The sequence below is a fragment of the Chiloscyllium plagiosum genome, chromosome 7, assembly GCF_004010195.1.
Source record: "Chiloscyllium plagiosum isolate BGI_BamShark_2017 chromosome 7, ASM401019v2, whole genome shotgun sequence".
NCBI classification, from domain to species: domain Eukaryota; kingdom Metazoa; phylum Chordata; class Chondrichthyes; order Orectolobiformes; family Hemiscylliidae; genus Chiloscyllium; species Chiloscyllium plagiosum.
Genome location: NC_057716.1, coordinates 75,447,626 through 75,468,549, shown reverse-complemented (window position 1 = coordinate 75,468,549; position 20,924 = coordinate 75,447,626). Strand labels below are relative to the sequence as shown.

At 38.7% G+C, this 20,924-nt stretch overlaps 1 protein-coding gene across 1 annotated transcript in view; it reads right to left on the bottom strand.

The window, feature by feature from the left end:
- Nucleotides 1-7,620: 7,620 nt before the first annotated feature.
- Nucleotides 7,621-20,924, bottom strand: part of thsd7ba (thrombospondin, type I, domain containing 7Ba) — a 901,507-nt gene continuing 888,203 nt past the window's right edge. Inside the window, exons 29-30 of the mRNA XM_043694069.1 lie at nt 12,256-12,343; nt 7,621-9,079 (exon numbers count right to left, since the gene is read on the bottom strand). Coding sequence (XP_043550004.1) covers nt 8,998-9,079; nt 12,256-12,343 — 170 coding nt within the window. The 3' untranslated portion in view covers nt 7,621-8,997. The remainder of the gene's footprint in view (nt 9,080-12,255; nt 12,344-20,924) is intronic.

The following is a 20,924-nucleotide window of genomic DNA, read 5'->3' as shown; positions in this document are numbered from 1 at the left end:
TAACCATGCCCTGAGTTCATCTGTCGTCCGTGTTAGGCCCCTTGCATTGAAATAAATGCAGTTGAGTTTATCAGTTTAATTATTACTTTATATAACACACAGCCATAGAATGAAAGGGATGTAAAAGACTTCAAAATGACTTGTTGTTGCAATGGGTAAGGTGATGTGATCAGCCACAATGCAAATGCACTCAGAGATCTGTTGATGCATTGACCAGCTGAGGGATCTTAGCTCACAGAAATTTTCAGCAGTGTAATTGTGCTTAGGTGCTATGTCTAAGTGGTTTACTAAAGATGTGCAACTTTTAATGGAACGCATCAAGTTTGTTGTGTACCACTGCTATCCAAATCAAAGACAAAACTTTTTCAGCCATGGAGAAAACATCTTTCATGTGAGGTCAAATATTGTTTTTTCAACATGAAAGTTGATGATGACAGATATAAAGGAGAGAAGGATGACACCTGAACAAAGCGAATCACTAACAATATCAGTCAATATGAGAGCTCAGGAGTTTAGTTCAGTTGTATTGGGTAAGTGGCAGATTTCAGTGAGCACTTCTTTAATGAATTTGAAACATTAAACACACCCTCTTTGCTGAAGTTGAGATCAGAGAATTATTACCAGAAGCCCCTGAGTAAATAAAAATTAAATACTATGGATGCTGGAAATCTAGAATGGAGGAGGCAATCGTCTAGTGCTATTAGACCCAGGTAATGTTAGAAATCATAGAATCCCTACAGTGTGGAAGCAGGCCATTTGTCCATCAAGTCCACACCAACCCTCCAAAGAGTAGCCCTCCCAGATCCACTTCCCTATCCTGTCACTGTATTCCTGCCTTCCCCATGGCTAATCTACCCAGCCTACACATCCCTGGACACTGTGGGCATTTTAACATGGCAAATTCACCTAACCTTCACATCTTTGGACTGTGGGAGAAAACTGGAGCACCCGGAGAAAACCTATGCAGACATGGTGAGAACATGCAAACTCCACATAAACAATCACCTGAGAGTGGAATCGAACCAGGGTCCCTGGCACTTTGAGATAGAAGTGCTAACTATTGAGCCACTGTGCCACTTCATGTTCTGGGGTACTGGGTTCGAATGCTGCCACAGGGGATGGTGGAAGTTGAATTCAATCAAAATCTGGATATATGAGTTTAATGATGACAATGAAGCCATTGCTGATTATCAGGAAAATCCCATCTGGTTTACCAGTGTCCTTTAGGGAAGGAAATTGCCTTATCTGGAAGTTATGTCATGACCTGGTCTAGCCTACATGTGACTTCAGGCCCACATCAATATAGCTGACTCCTGCTCTCTGGGCAATTAGAGATGGACAATAAATACTGGTTCAAGCTAGTGACACTCACATCCCATGAATGAATTTTAAAAACAAAAAATTCTGAAACAATTTAGCAGGTGTTAATGAGATAACGAGAATCCAGAGAAAGTATATTCCTGTCAGGGTGAAAGGAAAGGCTGGTGACAAAAGGGTAACTAGGGAGAGAATAGGGCCCCTCAAAGATCAGCAAGGTGGCCTTTGTGTGGAGCCGAAGAAAATGGGGGAGATACTAAATGAGTATTTTGCATCAGTATTTACTGTGGAAAAGGATATGGAAGACATACAATGTAGGGAAATAGATTGTGACACTTCACAAAATGTCTATATTACAGAGGAGGAAGTGCTGGATGTCTTGATATGCGTAAAAGTGGATAAATCCCCAGGATTTGGAGGGATATGGGCCCGGTGCTGACACATGGGACTAGATTGGGTTGGGATATCTGGTCGGCATCGACGAGTTGGACCGAAGGGTCTGTTTCCATACTGTACATCTCTATGACTCTATGAGATCTCCAGTGAGAGAATCGGTTAACATTTTGAGTCCAGTATGATTTCTTCTGGGAAAAAAATGGCTTCTTGCTTGAGTTCTGCTCCACATATTTCACTTCCACTTTCACTGTGAATAGTGTGTCTCTTAAGTATCATCTATGTTTGTTCTTCCTGTCCAAAGGAATGGGAACTACACCATTATTACTGGCAGCTAGAGGTCTGAGCCGAACTGTTGATGTGCAAAACCAAGACCTTAACTATATGCTGTACTAATCTGTATGAACTTCAACAATTTTAAATAACAGTACAAATCAGCAAACATTTCTGCAAACTCAACAACAGCCAATGGAAATCGATCAACAACTAACCTGAGAGTGGATCATGATCCTTTTAAGTACCACTGGTGGGAGGGCTTCCCTGCTGTGGAGCAAAATGACTTAATAACACTGAAAGCAGCAGAGCTATGGAGCCAAAAGTATTGCAAGATAACAAATCAAAAAGATGACTAAGTGTAAAACTTGTGTGAACTTCTGAAATTGTTTTTGGCTCTCAAAACTATCAATGTTAAAACCCATGTGGAGATTAAAAAATCATTGAGAAACACATCTACTTATCTTTTCATTTTTTTATTAACAAGAAACAATGTAAGAGTTCACCCATTGGTTTCACACAGTGGAAAATCTGCACCCAGGTTCACGTGGTCTTTAGTTGTTCAAACAAGTACCCATCATTAATGAAACCTATTGGAGTGGTCAATACAGGATTCCACCTGGACAATAATTGACACCCGACTCATGTGAAAATGGGAGATCATGGCAGATTCAACACCGCAGTTAGTGGAACATCGAGAATAATTGCTGGAGGAAGGATATCCAAGAAACAGGAATGTTGAGGTAGTTACTCATACTACTGTCTTGATGTAAATATTCTTGCTTTAACAGTTGTACATATTTATTGAAGGTACCTTTAAATTTGCACAAACTCTTAATATGTAATATTAAATCATCAAAGATACTGATTGATCAATAAATGGAGCACTGTGACTTTTTTTCACTCTCTATTCTTAGGTTCACGTAACGTCAAATATTATTTCCTGACATCCCATTAAAAGTTGCAAAAATCTCTTGATTTCAATTGCTTATTGTGATAAAGCAATCCATGCTAAAAAGAACCTGTCTCCATAAACAAGTGTCTTCTAATTTCTTCCTATCTCTTAGTAACACTTTTTAAATTGATTATTTGACTCCAAGAGCTTGTTGTCATTTATATAAATGATTCAGAACCCTTGAGCTGTTCAAGGAGAGGTGGGTACCACAGGGAGTGGAGTGTATTATTTCCCCCTCCAACTCTATTTTGATTTAATCCCTACCCTCCCCTTCACTGTTTGAACACACTTCATTGGCGTCTAAGAAGGGCACTGCTTGTCACTGGCCACTTGGGTGTTTCCTTTCTTCCTGGTGGTGGAAATCGAATAAAGAGTTTTATACCTTGTGTCTTTCACTGTGTCTCACACCTGTACACACACAACATGGGTGCTGGGGAAAATATAAGCAGAAAATATATATATAAACAGGAGATTTAGAATCATCTCAATCTAAGGGACTGAATCTGTGCTGGCTGGTGCTGCAGTCAGTGTGTTACTGCTGTTGTTGGTTTCTGCTTTTCTTTCGGAGAAGGAGATTTTTCTCTTTCTTTCTCCTTGTTGAGGGAAGACATTTATTCCTTTGTTTTTTTTAATTGTTTTTTGCTGTGTTTGTTTTTAGATTAGATTAGATTAGATTACTTACAGTGTGGAAACAGGCCCTTCGGCCCAACAAGTCCACACCGACCCGCCGAAGCGTAACCCACCCATACCCCTACATTTACCCCTTTTACCTAACACTACGGGCAATTTAGCATGGCCAATTCACCTGGCCTGCACATCTTTAGAGTGTGGGAGGAAACCGGAGCACCCAGAGGAAACCCACGCAGACACGGGGAGAACGTGCAAACTCCACACAGTCAGTCGCCTGAGGCGGGAATTGAACCCGGGTCTCTGGCGCTGCGAGGCAGCAGTGCTAACCACTGTGCCACCGTGCCGCCCACTAGAGTTTTATTCTTTTAAAAAAAGAAGATAAGGGAAAAAAATAAATGATTTGAATGTGAATATAGAGGAATGGTGAGCAAGTTTGCAGATGACACCAAAATTGATGGTGCAGTCGACAGTGAAGAAGGTTATCTCAAAGTACAATGCAACATTGATCAGATGAGCCAATGGTCTAAAGAGTGGCAGGTGGAGTTTGATTTAGATAAATGTAAGGTGCTGCATTTTGTGAAAGCAAATTAGGGCAGGACTTATACACTTAATGGTCACCGGGTCCTGGGTGGTGTTGCCAAATTAAGAGAGCTTGGAGTGCTGGTTCATAGTGCCTTGAAAGTGGAGTCATGGGTAAACAGGATAGTGAAGAAGGCACTTGGTATGCTTGCCTTTATTGGTCAGTGCGTTGACTGTAGAAGTTGGGAGGTCAGTTTGAGGCTGTATTGGTTAGGCCACTTTTGGAATATTACATTCAATTCTGGTGTCCCTGCTATGGGAAAGATGTTGTTTTATCTTGAAAGGGTTCAGAAAAGATTTACAAGCATGTTGATAGGATTGAAAGCTTTGAGCTTTAGGAAGATGCTGAATAGGCTGGGGCTATTTTCACTGGTGTGTTGGAGGCTGAAAGGTGACCTTGTAGAGGTTTTTATAAAATCATGAGGGGCATGGATAGGGTGAAGAGTCAAGGTCTTTTTATCAGGGTAGGAGAATCCAAAACTAAACGGCATAGGTTTAAGGTAGGAGGGGAACGATTTAAAAGGAACCTAAGGGACAATGTTTTCATGCAGAGGTGTATGTATGGAATGAGCTGCCAGAGGAGGTGATGGAGGCTGGTGCAATTATAACATTTAAAAGGCATCTGGAGGGGTACATGAATAGTAAGGGTGTAGAAAGATATGGACCCAATGCTGGCAAATGGGACTGGATTAATTTAGGATATCTTCTTGGCATGGAAGCGAGGAAATGGCTTTTCTTGATAATTCTGTTAAAGCCTTCTTTGCTTCAGGTTTCAGCTTATAATGATAATTTCTTATCACTAATATTACCTTATTTTACTGTGATACACTTTCTATGATAGATGCCCAAAACTAGCCTTAGAATGCTAAGGAGAAAATGAGGATTGCAGATGCTAGATATCAGAGTCAAAAAGTATGATGCTGAAAAAACACAGCAGGTCAGGCAGCATCCGAGGAGCAGGAGAGTTAATGTTTTGGGCATAAGACTTTCATTAGGATTCCTAATTCCTGACAAAGGGCTTATGCACAAAACATTGACTCTCCTGCTCCTCAGATGCTGTCTGACCTGCTGTGTGCTTTTCCAGTACCAAACTTTTTGACTTGGAATGCTAAGGCTTAACTTTAGCATTTGCAAATTTATCATAAATTGACAGATTTTTGCAATAAAATTAGTGGTGATGCTAACTCTGCTCACATTCACTAAAAGGTGAATTGAGGAGCAACTTCCAGTAACTATACATGAGCCATTAAATATGGAAATCAGAAGTTATGATAAGATGCCGTGCTCCTCCAGTTATAACAGTATCTCTGTGCAACGCCTGACTAAAGTGTATTACGGTTATTTTACTTTCCAGACAGCAGGAAACTAAACTACAAGAAAAAAGTCCATTCCACAATAAATACCCACTTAATGACATGCTAAGTAATACCCAAAAACCCTTCACTAATGAAATGACATTTCATAAAATGTGAACTATTAATTTCTGCTGGAAATTTAGAGAAATATGTTTTATTTTTCCTCTTTCAATCTCTTTTGTCTCTCTCCCTTTGTCTATTCTTCTTTCATCTCTTCACATTCTGTACCTTATTTGACATTGAATTAAATATTCCAGCTGATTCTAGTCTACGTTCTGCAGTGATTATCAACGATTCCTCAATCTGATTTGTAAAGGATTGCTGTCAAAAATCCAACACCGGTACTTTAGTTATTTTAATCAATTTATTTGGACATATTCTAACTCACTTCCCAGGTAAGTGGGACTTAAATCTCAGATCTTCTGGATACCACCACCATACTACAAAAGCCTCTATGGTTACTTTTTACACTAGTGTTTCCTTAATTGTGCCACTATGAGGATTATCAGTTCATCTGTGATTGCATTAAATGCTGGAGCAGACTTGCTGGGCTGAATGATTTTCTTCTACTCCTGTGTCTTATGATCTTATGGTTATTTTGAAGTAAAGAAGTTGAAGAATATTTAGCCCAGTCAACAACTTTCAACTGAGATACCAGTCAGGTAAATTCGAAGTTGAATGTGACATGAAGTTCCCTTTCCTGTATTCTGCAATTTTATGATTTCCTACAAAGCATTAGAGTCATAGAGCATGGAAATAGACCCTTTGGTCCAACTCACCTATATATCCCAATCTGATGTAGTCTTATTTTCCAGGATTTGGCCTCTAAACCCTTCCTATTCATATACCCATCCAGATGCCTTTTCATAGACTAATAAAATCCCTACAGTATGGAAGCAGGCCATTCAGCCTATTGAGGCCAGAACAACACTCCAAAGAGCATCCCACCCACCCTCTACCAGTAACCCTGCATTTCCCTGGCTAATCGACCTAGCCTGCACATCTTTGGATACTATGGGCAATTTTTAGCATGGCCAGTCCACCTAACCTGCACATCTTTGTGCAGGTCCTCCAGAGGACCAGAGGAAACCCATACAGATATGGGGAGAATGTGCAAACTTGACACACATGGTGGCCCAAGGCTGGATTTGAACCTGGGTCCCTGACACTGTGAGGTAATAGTGCTAACCACTGAGCCACCATATCGCCTCACCTCCTCTGACAGCTTGTTCCATGCATGCACCACACATCCTCTGCATGAAAAAGTTAACCTCAGGCCCTTTTTAAATCTTTCCCCTCTCACCTTAAACCTATGCCTTTTCTAGTTTTGGACTCCTCAACCTTCAGAAATAGACCTTGGCTATTCACTCTATCCATGCCCCTCATGATTTTATAATCATCTATAAAGTCACCCCTCAACTTCCAAAACTCCAAAGAAAGAAGCCGAGCCTATTCAGCCTCTCCCTATAACTGAAAATCCTCCAGTCCCGGCAACATCCTTGTAAATCTTTTTTGCATGCTTTCAAGTTTAGCAATATTCTCGCTATAGATTGGCAACCAGAATTGTTTGGAATATTCTAAAAGTATTGTAACCAATGTCTTGTACAGCTGCAACATGACAACTCAACTCCTGTGCTCAATGTTCTGACCAATGAAAGCAATTAAGTCCAGTGCCTTCTTTACCCTGTTATCTACCTATGGCTCCAGGAACTATAGCCATTGTCCAAGTCATTCAGAATGTGTTGTCAATTTACCATCAATTAGTAGATAATGAGAGCTTATTTTATACCATTGGCCCATGTAAATTTGATGGTAGATTAAGATTATCCCAAAATCTGTTTTATTTTCTTTCTTATTTTCCAGGGCAAGATGATTTTACTTGCTAATAACTTTCTAAGAATTGATTTACTTTGTATTAACAAGTCATAATACTTTACCTTTGGCTAATCAAAAGAAGACTTCAAATTTTGACTTAGCGTCCTCAATTCTGAGGCTGTCTTCTGAATTTGAAATTCCAATGCCAGAAACTCAAAGTATTCACAATGACGACTAGAATTGTTTTCAAAAACTCATTACTGTGAAACACAATGTGCAACAAGAGAAAACGAAACATCCAGATTCTAACCACCTGTTTTCTGGTTTATTTTCAAGAAAATACATTGAATTGGTTCCCAATTGGAGCAATGAATACATTCCAAAATAACAAACACGCTTTACCAGCTGTTAATACTGTTCTCTTGAGGCTCACAAATGAAGATCAGTAAATGCTACGTTAACATTTGTTATTTGAATAGCACGACTACCACAAGAATGAAATAGGTGTTTTCCAGGCAGCTGCTGAAATACATCAACCAAACTTAAAGGACCCTATTCTTTGAGCTCAAACTGTAAAATAAACCATCAATAAGGTACCAACCACCAGTGCAAGATTGTTCTATTTTACCATAAATCTTTAGAAGGAAGTAAAAGTCACTACTTACTGGATCTTGCCACTTTAGATGTACCAAGTGGAATGGAAAACAACTGTTTAAAGGCAAACCTGAAAATGTCTGAATCAAATGTTTAATAATTCAATGTAGTATTTTATTTGGTGTCGGGCCAGCATGTTTTTCACACTTGGCCATGTCTTATGCTTCATAATAATTAGAAATGGAACAGAAGGCAGAAATTGTGAACCATTTATTTTTCTCTATTGAAAAAAAATCTTCACTTACTGAGAATTCTTCTATCCTATCAGGAGCATTTTAACATCTAATTAAATGTTGGGTTTATCTCATTTGAGAAAACACATTCATTACAAAATACTCATTAAGGCTCCACAATATTACACTTTTCATCTCTTCTCTGGTAAGACTAGTACTGTTTTCTTGCAGAGTAAGTCACTTGAGAAGACCAAGCATTAAGCAATATTGAAATCTTTGATTCTGTACATAGTGGATTTTTGCTTGTTCAATAAACGCAGGAAATCATGATGCACTAATATAGTGCAATTGTTCCACAGAATGTTCAATAATTCCTTTCAGGCCAGAGTAATTGTTGAGTAATAAGCAGTATTTGCCTTCAGAAATGCACTTACAGACAGCAGGTTGTAAATGCAATAAGTGATTTCTTTTAAATTGTCTTCATACTTTTGTGTTAGGAACTGTATGCAAATTTTTCTCACATTTGTTAATAAGAAAAATGAACAAGAAATGCTCTTTAATCAGTCTTGGCTTTCATTTCATAAACTAAACATTTTAAAGAATGAATACAATTTTAATAGCCATTTTCAGTCATGTTGTGTTCTTGACTTTCACGTATCTATATTAAGAGCACATTTGGAGATTCTGAAAATTGTTTCTCCCCACAGGAATGATATGGTTTGAGACATTCCTCAAGGCTACTTTTGAGTTTTGTCTTCTTTGCTCATGCTTGTGACACTGAAGTAAGTTTAAGGCTTCTGTCATTCCACCTAATATGAACAGAACAAAGGAAGAATTTCTTTTCCTGAACTCATTACATGTCCATATCACCATCATAGGCTAAAGTCAGAGGCTTCTGCTGGGGAGCTGGACGAGTCTGCTGTTTTGGTTTCTTGCTGTGAAGGACAAACAATTATAACAATGATTAATTGTGCTCAAACTTCAATATTGTGGATAAATAGAAATATAACTAAATTTAATACAGATCTACATGTGGTATATCAATCCTAAGAGAAACAAACAGTAACAATTAGACTAGATTAGATTACTTACAGTATGGAAAAATGCCCTTCAGCCCAACAAGTCCACACTGACCCTCCAAAGAGCAACCCACCCAGACCCATTCCCCTACATTTACCCCTTCACCTAACACTATGGGCAATTTAGTATGGCCAATTCATCTAACCTGCACATCTTTGGACTGTGGGAGGAAACGGGAGCACTCGGAGGAAACACACACAGACACGGGGAGAATGTGCAAACTCCACACAGACAGTTGCCTGAGGTGGGAATTGAACCCAGGTCTCTGGCGCTGTGAGGCAGCAGTGCTAACCACTGAGCCACCATGCCACCCCTGAGCCACCATGCCGCCCAATCTACTGCTTGAATTTCCGATAAGGGATAATACTACATTGCATTAATCATGAATGTTTGGCTAGTTATACTGCAAACTGCTTAGTTCGCATGCATAGAAAATTGTACTGTTAGGCAATAATTTGTTTCAATTTTACTTTTTGTGTGGGATGAGAGGAGAATCAAATTTCTCCCAACAGTGAAACAGTAATTATATGAAGTATAACAAATAATAAAACAAGCCATTTCTTAAATTTGACAATGGATTGGGTACTCAATATGAAGTGAATCATAAGCAGAACTTAAACTCCAGGGCAATCAACTAGAGGACCTGGCAGGGAAGCATCTTGTAGGTGCCCAGGAAGGTTCACTCCCTTTTCTTGTCCAAGTCTTATTCAAATAGAACACGTGACTTGTACGTTCCAAAGACACATCTAGTAACAAAAAAATGGTGGGACAGTTTGTCCAACAGCAAGGCAAGTGCTCAAGAGTTCAGGAAAGTTGCAGAAATGGTAGGAAGCAGAGGGTGATAGTAGAATGATGTTTGTCGGACTGGAGGCCCGTGAGTAGTGGAGTACCACAAGGGTCAGTGCTGGGCCCATTACTGTTTGTTATCTGTATCAATGATTTGGATAACAATGTAAAAGGCATGATTAATAAGTTTGCTGATGACACTAAAATAGGCAGTAGTATGGACAGTGAGGAATGTTGTCAGAAATTACAGTAGGACCTTGATCAGCTGGTAATGTGGGCTGAGAAATGACGAATGGGGTTTAATATAGATAAGTGCGAGATCTTGCATTTTGGAAAGTTAAATCAAGGTAGGAGTTTCATGGTGAATGGTAGGGTCTTAAGGAGTAGGGTGGAACAGAGGGATCTTGGAGTTTAGATTCACAGTTCTCTGAAAATGGAAGCATAGGTAGACAGGGCAATGAAGAAGGCTTTTGGCCCACTAGTCTTCATCAGTTAGGGCATTGAATATTGAAGTTGGGAAGTTATATTGCAGTCGTACTGGATATTGGTGAGATATTGGTTGGATAAAACTTGGAGTATTGTATTGAGTTTTGGTCACCTTGCTATAGGAAGGATGTTATTAAGCTGGAAAAAGTGCAGAAGAAATTTCCAAGGATGTTGCCTGAACTCAATTGTCTGAGTTAAAGGGAGCAGTTAGACAAGTTAAGACCTTTTCCTTTAGATTGTAGACACTGAGGGGATTCTTATGGAGGTATATAAGATCATGATAGGTATGATAGAGTGAATACACTCAGTCTTTTTTCCAGGGTTGGGGAATCAAGGATTAGAGGGTATCAGTTTAAGGTTAGAGGAGGAAAAATAAAAAGGGAACCTGAAAGACAACTTTTTTACACAGAGGATGGTACGCAAATGGAATGAGCTGTCAGCAGAAGTGGTTGAGGCAGGTACGTTAACAAAGTCTAAAAGGCATTTGAACAAATACATGGATAAGAAAGGTTTAGCAGGATATGGGACAAGTGCAGGGAAATGGGGTTAGCGTGGATGGACATTTTGGTCAGCATGGACCAGTTTGGGCCATTGGACCTGTCTCTGTGCTGCAGGACTCTATGACTCTAAATACAGAACATAAATAATGTAGTTCAGGAGCAGTTTAAACTATTTTGCTGGAGCAACGCCTGCACATCCTATGCCAAAAAAAGTTAATTTTGTTTATGATTTGGAGGTGCTGGTGTTCGACAAGGGTGTACAAAGTTAAAAATCACCCAGCACCAGAGTATAGTCCAACAGGTTTATTTGGAAGCTCTAGTTTTTGGAGTGCTGCTCCTTCAACAGGTCATTGTTCACAATCTGGTGTTGTGTGATTTTTAACTTTATTTTTGTTTAACATCACTTGGAAGATGGAATTCACACTAGATTATATTAATGGTTCTGGAAATCTCTCTCTGTAACAGAATCCTGATTTGTATAGCCTCTTGAGACCTTCACCAAAGGCAGGTGGGAAACTTAGTTGCTTATCTGCGGGCCAGCAAAATAATAGATGTACAGTTTTGATCATAATTCCTGGGCTGCCTACTTTCTTTGGGGCAGATGAAGCATAACCCCTTACATATATTAAAATAGAAATCAAAAAAAGTAATATATTTCATTGCAGATGAAGGAGTTCTGTTATAGAATTATACAGGATGCATGGCAGACTGAAACTTTTTTTTGTAGTAAACGATTCCATATACCTGATAAGTTATGTTTATATTTTAAAATAGGATTTAAGAATGGAAGCTTGGCATTCCACAATCGTATGTGAATTGATAACTCATCAAAGTTCTCCATTACTGTTTAACAAATCTGCTTGGGTGTGTCAAGTAAATCAAGTCATCAGGTGTCAATAAACAAACCAATTTTCTGTTTTATTGAGCATCCCATGAATCTGGCTGACTCTGATCTGTCCAAATAACAATTTCATTCTTTGGCAGTCTTGTTAAAACAAATATTTGGTTTTCCATGTTATAATACAATTTGGAAACAATGTCTTTATCTGAACCTTTTTTATATTTGCTTTACAGAATACATTATTCATCCAGATTTCCAAAACTAGGTTTGAAACAAACAATAAACATTGTTGTCAATTAGGTAAAATGTCACTTAACATGCCTTGGGTACTTAAATAAGGATTTAGTCATGATTATTGGTGTATATTTTGACATTATAAATAAAAATAACATTTGAAGTAAAAGTTGCTGATGCTTACCAGACAAGATATGAAAGGACAGTAATGAAGATAATGAGGACTACCATAGCAGCAGACACTCCATACACCCAGACCTTTGGTTTACCATCTGTCAAAGAAAATGATTTAAAAAATTACAATAAAGGATTAAGTGTAAGTGGACCTAACACTTAAAAGGAAAAGTAGTTTTTTTTTAAGCAACTTACAGAGAATATAACAACTTCAAGCTGATTTTGTTGATTGGACGGTAGTTGTGAGTGAGGCAGGTCAGAGAAGGTTCATGAGGATGATCCCTGGTATGGGGGGATTATGTTATGGGCAAAGGTTGAACTGCTCAGGACCCCACTCATTAGAGTTTAGAAGAATGAGAGATTAAGCATAAGGAATTCTTAAGGGAGTTGAAAGGATAACTGCTGAGAGGATGTTTTCTATTATGGAAGATTCCAGGACCAGAGGACATTGTCTCAGAATAAAGGGGCATCAAATGAAGACTGACATGAGGAAGAGTTTCTTTCTTCAGAGGGCTGAAAGTCTTTGGAACTCCTTGCCACAGTGAGCTGTGGGGGCAGAGTCCGCTTCTACATTTAAAGCTCAAATAATCAAGGGATCAAAGATTATGGTAAAAACACAGGAAAGTCGAAGTCATGACTGTCAAATCAGCTATGGTCATACTGAATGGTGGAGCAGGGTCAAAGGGCCAAATGGCCTATCCCCATTCCTATTTCGAATGGTCCAATGGTCTTATGACAACTGTTTTGGCATTCACAATTCTTCAGGCTCTCTCTACATTAGTACCACATTTAAAGATCTGAGGCCAAACATTACGTGTCAAAAGGAATAGCTGCAAAGGATATGCACCAGTTCAATAGAATTAAAAAAATTATCTGTAACCTACACCAGAAAGCTGCAATTTTTCCATTTCGTTTAATGATAAGTGTTTGGTGTTCCATCATAATTGTGTTGTAAATATTCGTTATAATTCTGGAATGAAAGCTTCTGGATTTTGAAAGGAAAATGTTTGATGCAGAGAGCCAGAACACTGTCATTTAACTCTTAAGACAACAAGCCTGAATGCAGACAAGTGAAATGAAAACCTTCCATTTGTGCTGACTGAGTTTTTTTTTGTGAAATGAGCAATTTATATCCAAGACTAATGCCTGAATATAGAACTGTTATTTACCCTGACAATCCTTAACAGAAACCAAGGTGCTGAAGGAACTGGAAACCCTCAAACTGCTACATTATATGCTGACAACTTCTGATCTTTGGCTAAATTACTAGAATGGATACAATATTAGGATTTCCTCTTAAGGTGGTATACCAGCTTTAAACAGACAATCTTAAGCATTTAGATAAATGGGAGACACTGGCAGCAAAAAACACCAGGGTCAAGTTTTTGGTTGTACCATCAACATCCCACTTCCTTTCCATCAGTGTTTGCTGGGTCAATACTTTATATATTCCCTGTCTTTAACCACTGTGGAAACAGTATCATACAAATCGGCAATTTAAGAAGTTTCAGAAACACCTTTTCAATACAACAAGGGAAATCCAACGAATATGATCTTTCCACCATTGTACAAATCTCAATGACACACTTTTTAATAAAAAGAATTATAATTATAATGTCCAGTTAATCTGCATTTGTAATATAAATACAAGAAATCATTTGTAGGTTGTATTTTATCATTTTGATTGCATTTGAGTGGAGAAAACAAATTTCACTCTCTGTACTTAGCGCAACCTAAGTTCATATCATTGGCAAACTTTGCCGGAATGCCCCCAGTCCCTTCATTCAGATCGTTAATATATAAAGTTAACAGCTGTGGCCCCAGCACTGAACCCTGTGGGACACCACTTGTCGCTAGCTGCCATTCCAAAAAAGAACCTCTTCATCCAAACTCTCTGCCTTCTGTCATACATCCAATCATCAATCCATGCCAGTAGCTCACATTGAAAACCATGGGCTCTTACCTTACTCAGCAACCTCCTGTGAGGGACCTTATCAAACGCCTTTTGGAAGTCTAAATAGATAGTATCCACTGGGTTTTGCTGGTCTATCCCATTTGTTAACTCTTCAATGAATTCTAACAGGTTTGTCAGGCATGACCTCCCCTTACTAAATCCATGCTGACTTGTTCTAATCCGACCCTACACTTCCAAGAATTTAGAAATCTCATCCTTAACAATGGATTCTAGAATTTTACCTACAACCGAGGTTAAGCTAATCAGCCCACAATCTTCCATCTTTTGTCTTGATCCTTTCTTGAACAAGAGGGTTACAACAGTGATTTTCCAATCATGTGAGACCTTCCCTGACTCCAGTGACTTTTGAAAAATCACAACCAACGCCACTGCTATTTCCTCAGCCACCTCCCTCAGAACTCTAGGATGTAGCCCATCGGGGCCAGGAGAGTTATTAATTTATCTAGCACTTTCTCTTATGTAATGGCTACCATACTCAACTCTGCCCCCGAGTGTCCTTAATTGTTGGGATATTACTCATGTCTTCCACTGTGAAGACTGATGTAAAGTACTTATTAAGTTCTTCAGCTATTTACTTATCTCCTATCACTAGCCTTCCTGCATCAATTTGGAGCAGCCCAATTTATACTTTTGCCTCTCGTTTGTTTCTTATGCATTGAAAGAAACTTATACTATCATTTCTAATATTACTGGCTAGCTTACCTTCATATTTGATCCTCTCCTTCCTTATTTCTCTCATTGTTATCCACTGTTTGTTTTTGTAGCCTTTCCAATCTTTTGATTTCCCAGTACTCTTTATAGGCTCTCTCTTTTTCTTTGATACATTTCCTGACTTCCTTTGTCAGCTATGGCTGCCTAATCTCCCCCACCCCCTCCCCAGATAATCTTTCTTTTCTTTGAGATGAACCTCTGTACTGTGTCCTCAATTATATCCAGAAACTCCGGCTATTGTTGCTCTACTGTCTTCCCCACTAGGCTCTGCTTCCAGTCGATTTTCATCAGTTCCTTTCTCATTACTTTTCTTTTACTGTAACATCATTACATCCAATTTTGTCTTCTCTCTTTCAAACTGCAGACTGAACTCTACCATATTATGATCGCTGCCTCCTAAGTGTAATGATATAATATGACACCAGGATTTCTAACAATCAATGCTTCAGAGGTATAATCCTCAATTGCTGTGTTATTGTTTAGCTAACAAACATTTCATAAACAGTTAAGCACAGTTTTGCTTGGATTGAAATCTACCTTTTACTAGCCGGTTATACTCTTGAAAACCCCTACTCACTTTGTGAATGCATATTTCTGGATGTTGGCTTAACACATTCAGCAACTCATATCTCTACTCATCAAACCACTGCCATACACCACACTCCCTATTACACAGATCCTACCAGTAATGAGAGCACTGTCATATTTTAATTGAAAATCATCAGTTTTTCAGTCATTTTAGACCTTGAAATACAATTAAACAGAACTAGGAACGACAAAATCATAACCAGTCCCAACTTACGTAAACATTAAATTATATGCAACTCAGTACACGACTCATTTAATATTCTTTCTGTATGTGTCTTCACTTGACTTACCTAAATTAAATCACTTGTATCACTATCAATAACCAAGACTCTGTAAATCATTTGGCAGCATTGCTGCTGAATTGTCCATAACTTTCTCTTTGTTCTATCTAAATCTAATTCACCTACTGTCTAACAAGATAATTTAGTGCAACAGAAAATTCATACAAAATTTAGATAAAGGAAATGCCACCCAATTAGAAGGACTTACAATGCCTGTCAGATCAGTTAGGTAGAGAATTTACAACAGGGCATTCTATGGAAGCTCTGACTGAATCGACCTGCTTCAAAGATCCTCTGAATTGTATTAAAACAAAATACCACCACCACAAAAGGAAAGCAAGTCAGCAAACAATTTTACCTAAAGACAATACAATCTCGATAACAAAATGTGAGTCAGAACAGTGAGCCTACAGCACTGTGCTGTTGCTTTCTTTTTTTTGTGATATAGGAATATATATTATGTAAGTTATTTACTTAAGGTTCAAGCTTGGAAAATAACTGAAAAATCTGATTAGTGATGCAAAATTTCAGCAGAAAGCGAAAGGATAATAGCTCAAATATTGCATGGTGAACAGTCACATCTGAGTTAAAATTAAGAGTTGTACCTTCAGGTCAATTATTGGTGTCATATAGCCTTAATACTCTCAATATGGAAGAATGATAGTGCATAAAGGTAGAAATTGAATATATGGTCTTCTAAGAGAATATTGTCATACTAACATTTTTGATAAGATGTCTTTCTACACAAACCAGTTTGTTATACGGTCATGTCAGTTCAATTGTATAAGCATGATGATGGTACTCATGATGATGGTAACTGCCACCATTCTCTTTAAGTATAGGGACCTACACAGCCTGCTTTGTCTAGTGTGGTAGAGAAAATAAACATTTCATGGTTGGACTGGAAGGGTCTCTATCTTGTTTGGAATGTTTGCATACGACATTAAAATTGGTCAGGTAGTTGACAGGGAAGAGGCTAGCTATAAACCACAGGATGCTATCAATTATTTGATTGAGTAGGTGGAAAAGCAAGAACTGGAATTCAGTCTGGAGAAATGTGAGGTTATGCATTTTGGGAGGACAAAGAAAACAAGGGAATACACAATAAACAGGAGGATATTGAGAGATGTAGAGGCAATGAGAGATATAGAAGTGCAAGTACAGAGATCCCAAGGGTGGGCAGAAAAGTTAGAGTAAATAAATGGGATGCTTTGCTTATTGGACTCAGTTGTGAATACAAACACATGAATATAATGATGGGACTGTAGAAGAGTTTGGTTAGCTTTGTGTCTGGTTCTGGACATACCATTATCGAAAGGACATAATTGTTGTCAAGATAAATGTTAACAGGGCTTGAAAATTGCAACAACAAAGAAAGATTGGATACGTTAGGGTTATTTTGCTCAAGCCAGTGGAGGCTGAGGGGTGGCTTAATTGAGTTTTACAAAATATTAAACTAGGCTAGAGTGGACAGCTAAGGCCTGTTCCCCTAATAGTGAGGTCAATTATCAGCAAACCATAGATTTAAGGTAGCAGGATTAAAGTGAATACGAGAAAAATCTTTTAAATCCAGAAGATGGTGTATGCCTGCAATTCACTGCCTGGTTTGGTGGTTGAGGTGGAAACCCTCACCTCATTTAAAATTAACCTGGCTGGGGATGTCCATGGATACTGTCACTGAACTGTACCAACTGCTGGTGTGGGGCCTATGGCATAAAGGCATGACCACCAAGGTCATAGCTATGTTGAATTTTTATGCAGTGGATTCTTCAAAAAAGCTACTGAGGACATGTGAGGCATTTCTAAATCATCCACACACATATGCATCAAAGCTGTGACTCATGCAGTTCGTGCCAAATAACACCATTTCATCTTGTTTTCCCACGACAAGGTCAGTGCTGCAGCCCAGGCACAAGATTTCAGCAATATAGCTGGCTTCTCACTTTCCATACCTGCTGAGCTCTTCCAACAATTTCTGTTTTGGCATCTCCAGATGCAGTGTGCTATAGACTATATAGACCGAGAGGGCCTTATCATAATGCAGCTAAGTTCATCAATAGAAACAACTTCCATTCCATTGTTTGCAAGTCATCTATGATCATTGGTAGGGTATCTTAGAAATCTGCCCTAGATACCCTGGAAGCTGTTATGATACCTATATCAAACTGCAACCATGGATAATGAGCTGGTTATGCATCCCCGAGCAGAGGAAAGCATAAATACAATGCAGCACACTCTCCAAACAGAGCTATGCTGGGGCAGATGATAGGCTTCTTAAAGATGAAGGTCCATTGCTTGAATCTATTGGGGCAGCCTTGCAGTACCCCCCAAAAATCAGTGTGTTGCATAATCTTAGCATGCTGCACTCTGCACACTGGAACAGATACAGTGGGCATTTGTTAGAGGCTGATGGAATGGGAGATCAACAACGGTCTTCCAAGGAGGAAAAGGAGGACATTAAGCATAAGGAACTTCATCTTCAGCATGACAGAGTGCAGCTGCATTGGATGCTACAAACTAGGCAGGATGCAATGGCCATTCATTGGCTGTCAAATTGTTGGTGCTTGATGTGTAAGCCATTTGTTTCTGTTCAGAGAGGAAAATCCGGTGTCAGTTTTGTTGATTTCTGTTTGGGTTAGTGAATAAAAGTGAATATTTTGAAGTGATTGAAGACTTCCCTGTCTGCGACTATCCCATGCTGAACAATAACAAGATGCTCGGCTAAGGTGGAGTGGGTTGTAAGATGGATGGGTAAGCGGTGTGGTCTGGTACTTAGGCAGCGATTTTGACAGGAATGTGCAAGGTAGTGTCAGCCATGCCATCTATTTCTGTGCGAAGAGTTATTTTGTGGCTGCTATGCCACCTTGTGCACAGTGAAGGCCAATTCTATCATTGTTCTACTGGGTGTATGGCTGAGTATGAAGATGGTGCTAGCATTAGGGATCTCAGGATATCCTGGTACATGGCTACAGTGAGTGGAAGAAATGAGTTGGTATTGGATGAAATAAAACAGGTGCCCAAAGGGCATGGCACCAGTTAAATGAGGTGGGTTTCAGATAATCTTGAGTGAAGACTCATTAGGCCCCTACGATATAAACAAAATAGATTTAGCCAAAATACGGTAAGGTTTAGCTCTCTGAGCGAAATTGTTAAATTCATGTAATTTATTGTCAAATATGGATAATTTTTTATGATAAGTAATTGCACTGTTCTTGACCAATTTAGATTACAAATGGCTCTACTTCTAGTCCATTATTCGAGACTAAATCAAATTAAAGCATATAATTGAATGTTCTAATTGGAATCTATAAGTAACCACATTTTTGGTTCTGTCAATATTGTTTTATTCACATGCACTAATTATAGTAAATAAAGACTACATACAAACAAACATGTGTAAATGCAGTTCATAATACACTTACAGTCACAGAGTCATAGAGATGTACAGCATGAAACAGACCCTTCGTTCCAACTCGCCCAAGCCGACCAGATACCCTAAACTAATCTAGTCCCATTTGCCAGCACTTAGCCCATATCCTTCTAAGCCCTTCCTATTCATACACCCATCCAGATGCCTTTTAAATGCTGTTATTGTACCAGCCTCCACCACTTTGGCAGAACATTCCATACTTGCTCCACCCTCTATGTGGAAAAAGCTGCTCCTTAGGTCCCTTTTATATCTTTCCCCTCTCATCCTAAACCTATGCCCTCTAGTTCTGCACTCCCTCATCCCAGGGGAAAGATCTTGTCTATTTATCCTATCCATGCCCCTCATGATTTTGAAAAACCCCTATAAGGTCACCCCTTAGCCTCCAACATTCCAGGGAAAACAGCCCCAGCCTATTCAGCCGCTCCCCACAGCTCAAATCCTCCACTCCGGCGACATCTTTGTAAATTTTTTCTGAACCCTTTCAAGTTTCACAACATCCTTCCAATAGGAAGGAGACCAGAATTGTACACAATATTCCAAAAGTGGCTTAACCAATGCCCTGTACAGCCGCAACATGACCTCCCAACTCCTATACTCAATGCTCTGACCAATAAAGGAAAGCATACTAAATGCCTTCTTCAATATCCTATCTACCTGCAACTCTACTTTCAAGGAACTATGAACCTGCACTCCAAGGTCTCTTTGTTCAGCAACACTCCCTTGGACCTTCCCATGAATTTTATAAGTCCTGCTCTGATTTGTTTTTCCAAAATGCAACACCTCACATTTATCTAAATTAAACTCCATCTGTCACTCCTCAGCCCATTGGCCCATCTGATTCTTTCTTTACCATAAATAGTTGAGGCCCTAGAACTGATCCCTGTGATATTCAATTAGTATAGTTTGCCAACATGATAATGACCCCATTCATCTCAACTCTCTGTATCCTGTTAGTTAATAATCTATCCATGCTAATATACTATCCAAGCACCTTGTACTTTTACATCACATCTACTAGTTTCTTTTCACATATCTTACTTTTTACATTCTTAAAGAACGCTGATAAATTTGACAAACATAATTTCAACTTCATAAAACCAAGTTGACTTGGACTGATTAAATAATGATTCCATAAATGCCCTGTATGACTTCATTCATAATGGATTCAAACATTTAACTCATGATAAATATTAATTCAGCGCACCCCTCAAATATAAATTTCTTTTCAAGTTTTACAAATGATACATTTATGTCCCCAAGTTCCACCTTGATCGCCAGCAGTGTTTCTCTTTTAATTAAAGATTTTGGAAGTAAATTTTAAATGTATATCTTCTGTAAAAAGGAATGCTCTTGAAAATAACAGTATGGTAGGTCTGTGTAATTTTCCTCTACTGTGTGACTTTATCAGTAGCAATGCAGCATTGAGTGATGAAATTACATTACTTAAGGAGGGAAAAATTGAGGAATACTATATTAGCAAACATGAGAAATGCCCATCAATAATTACAAGTTATTTTCCCAAAGTTATCAGTGAAGGCAAGATAAAGTGACTCAGCAGTATTTGAAAATTTATGATATGGTGTGGAAATTTTTAGTAACTTGTAAAATATTAGAGAAGAATCTTTCAGTGTAAAGTGTACAGAAATGTACGAAATGCTCGATATCTCTTCTAATGACTAAGATAAGTAGTAAAA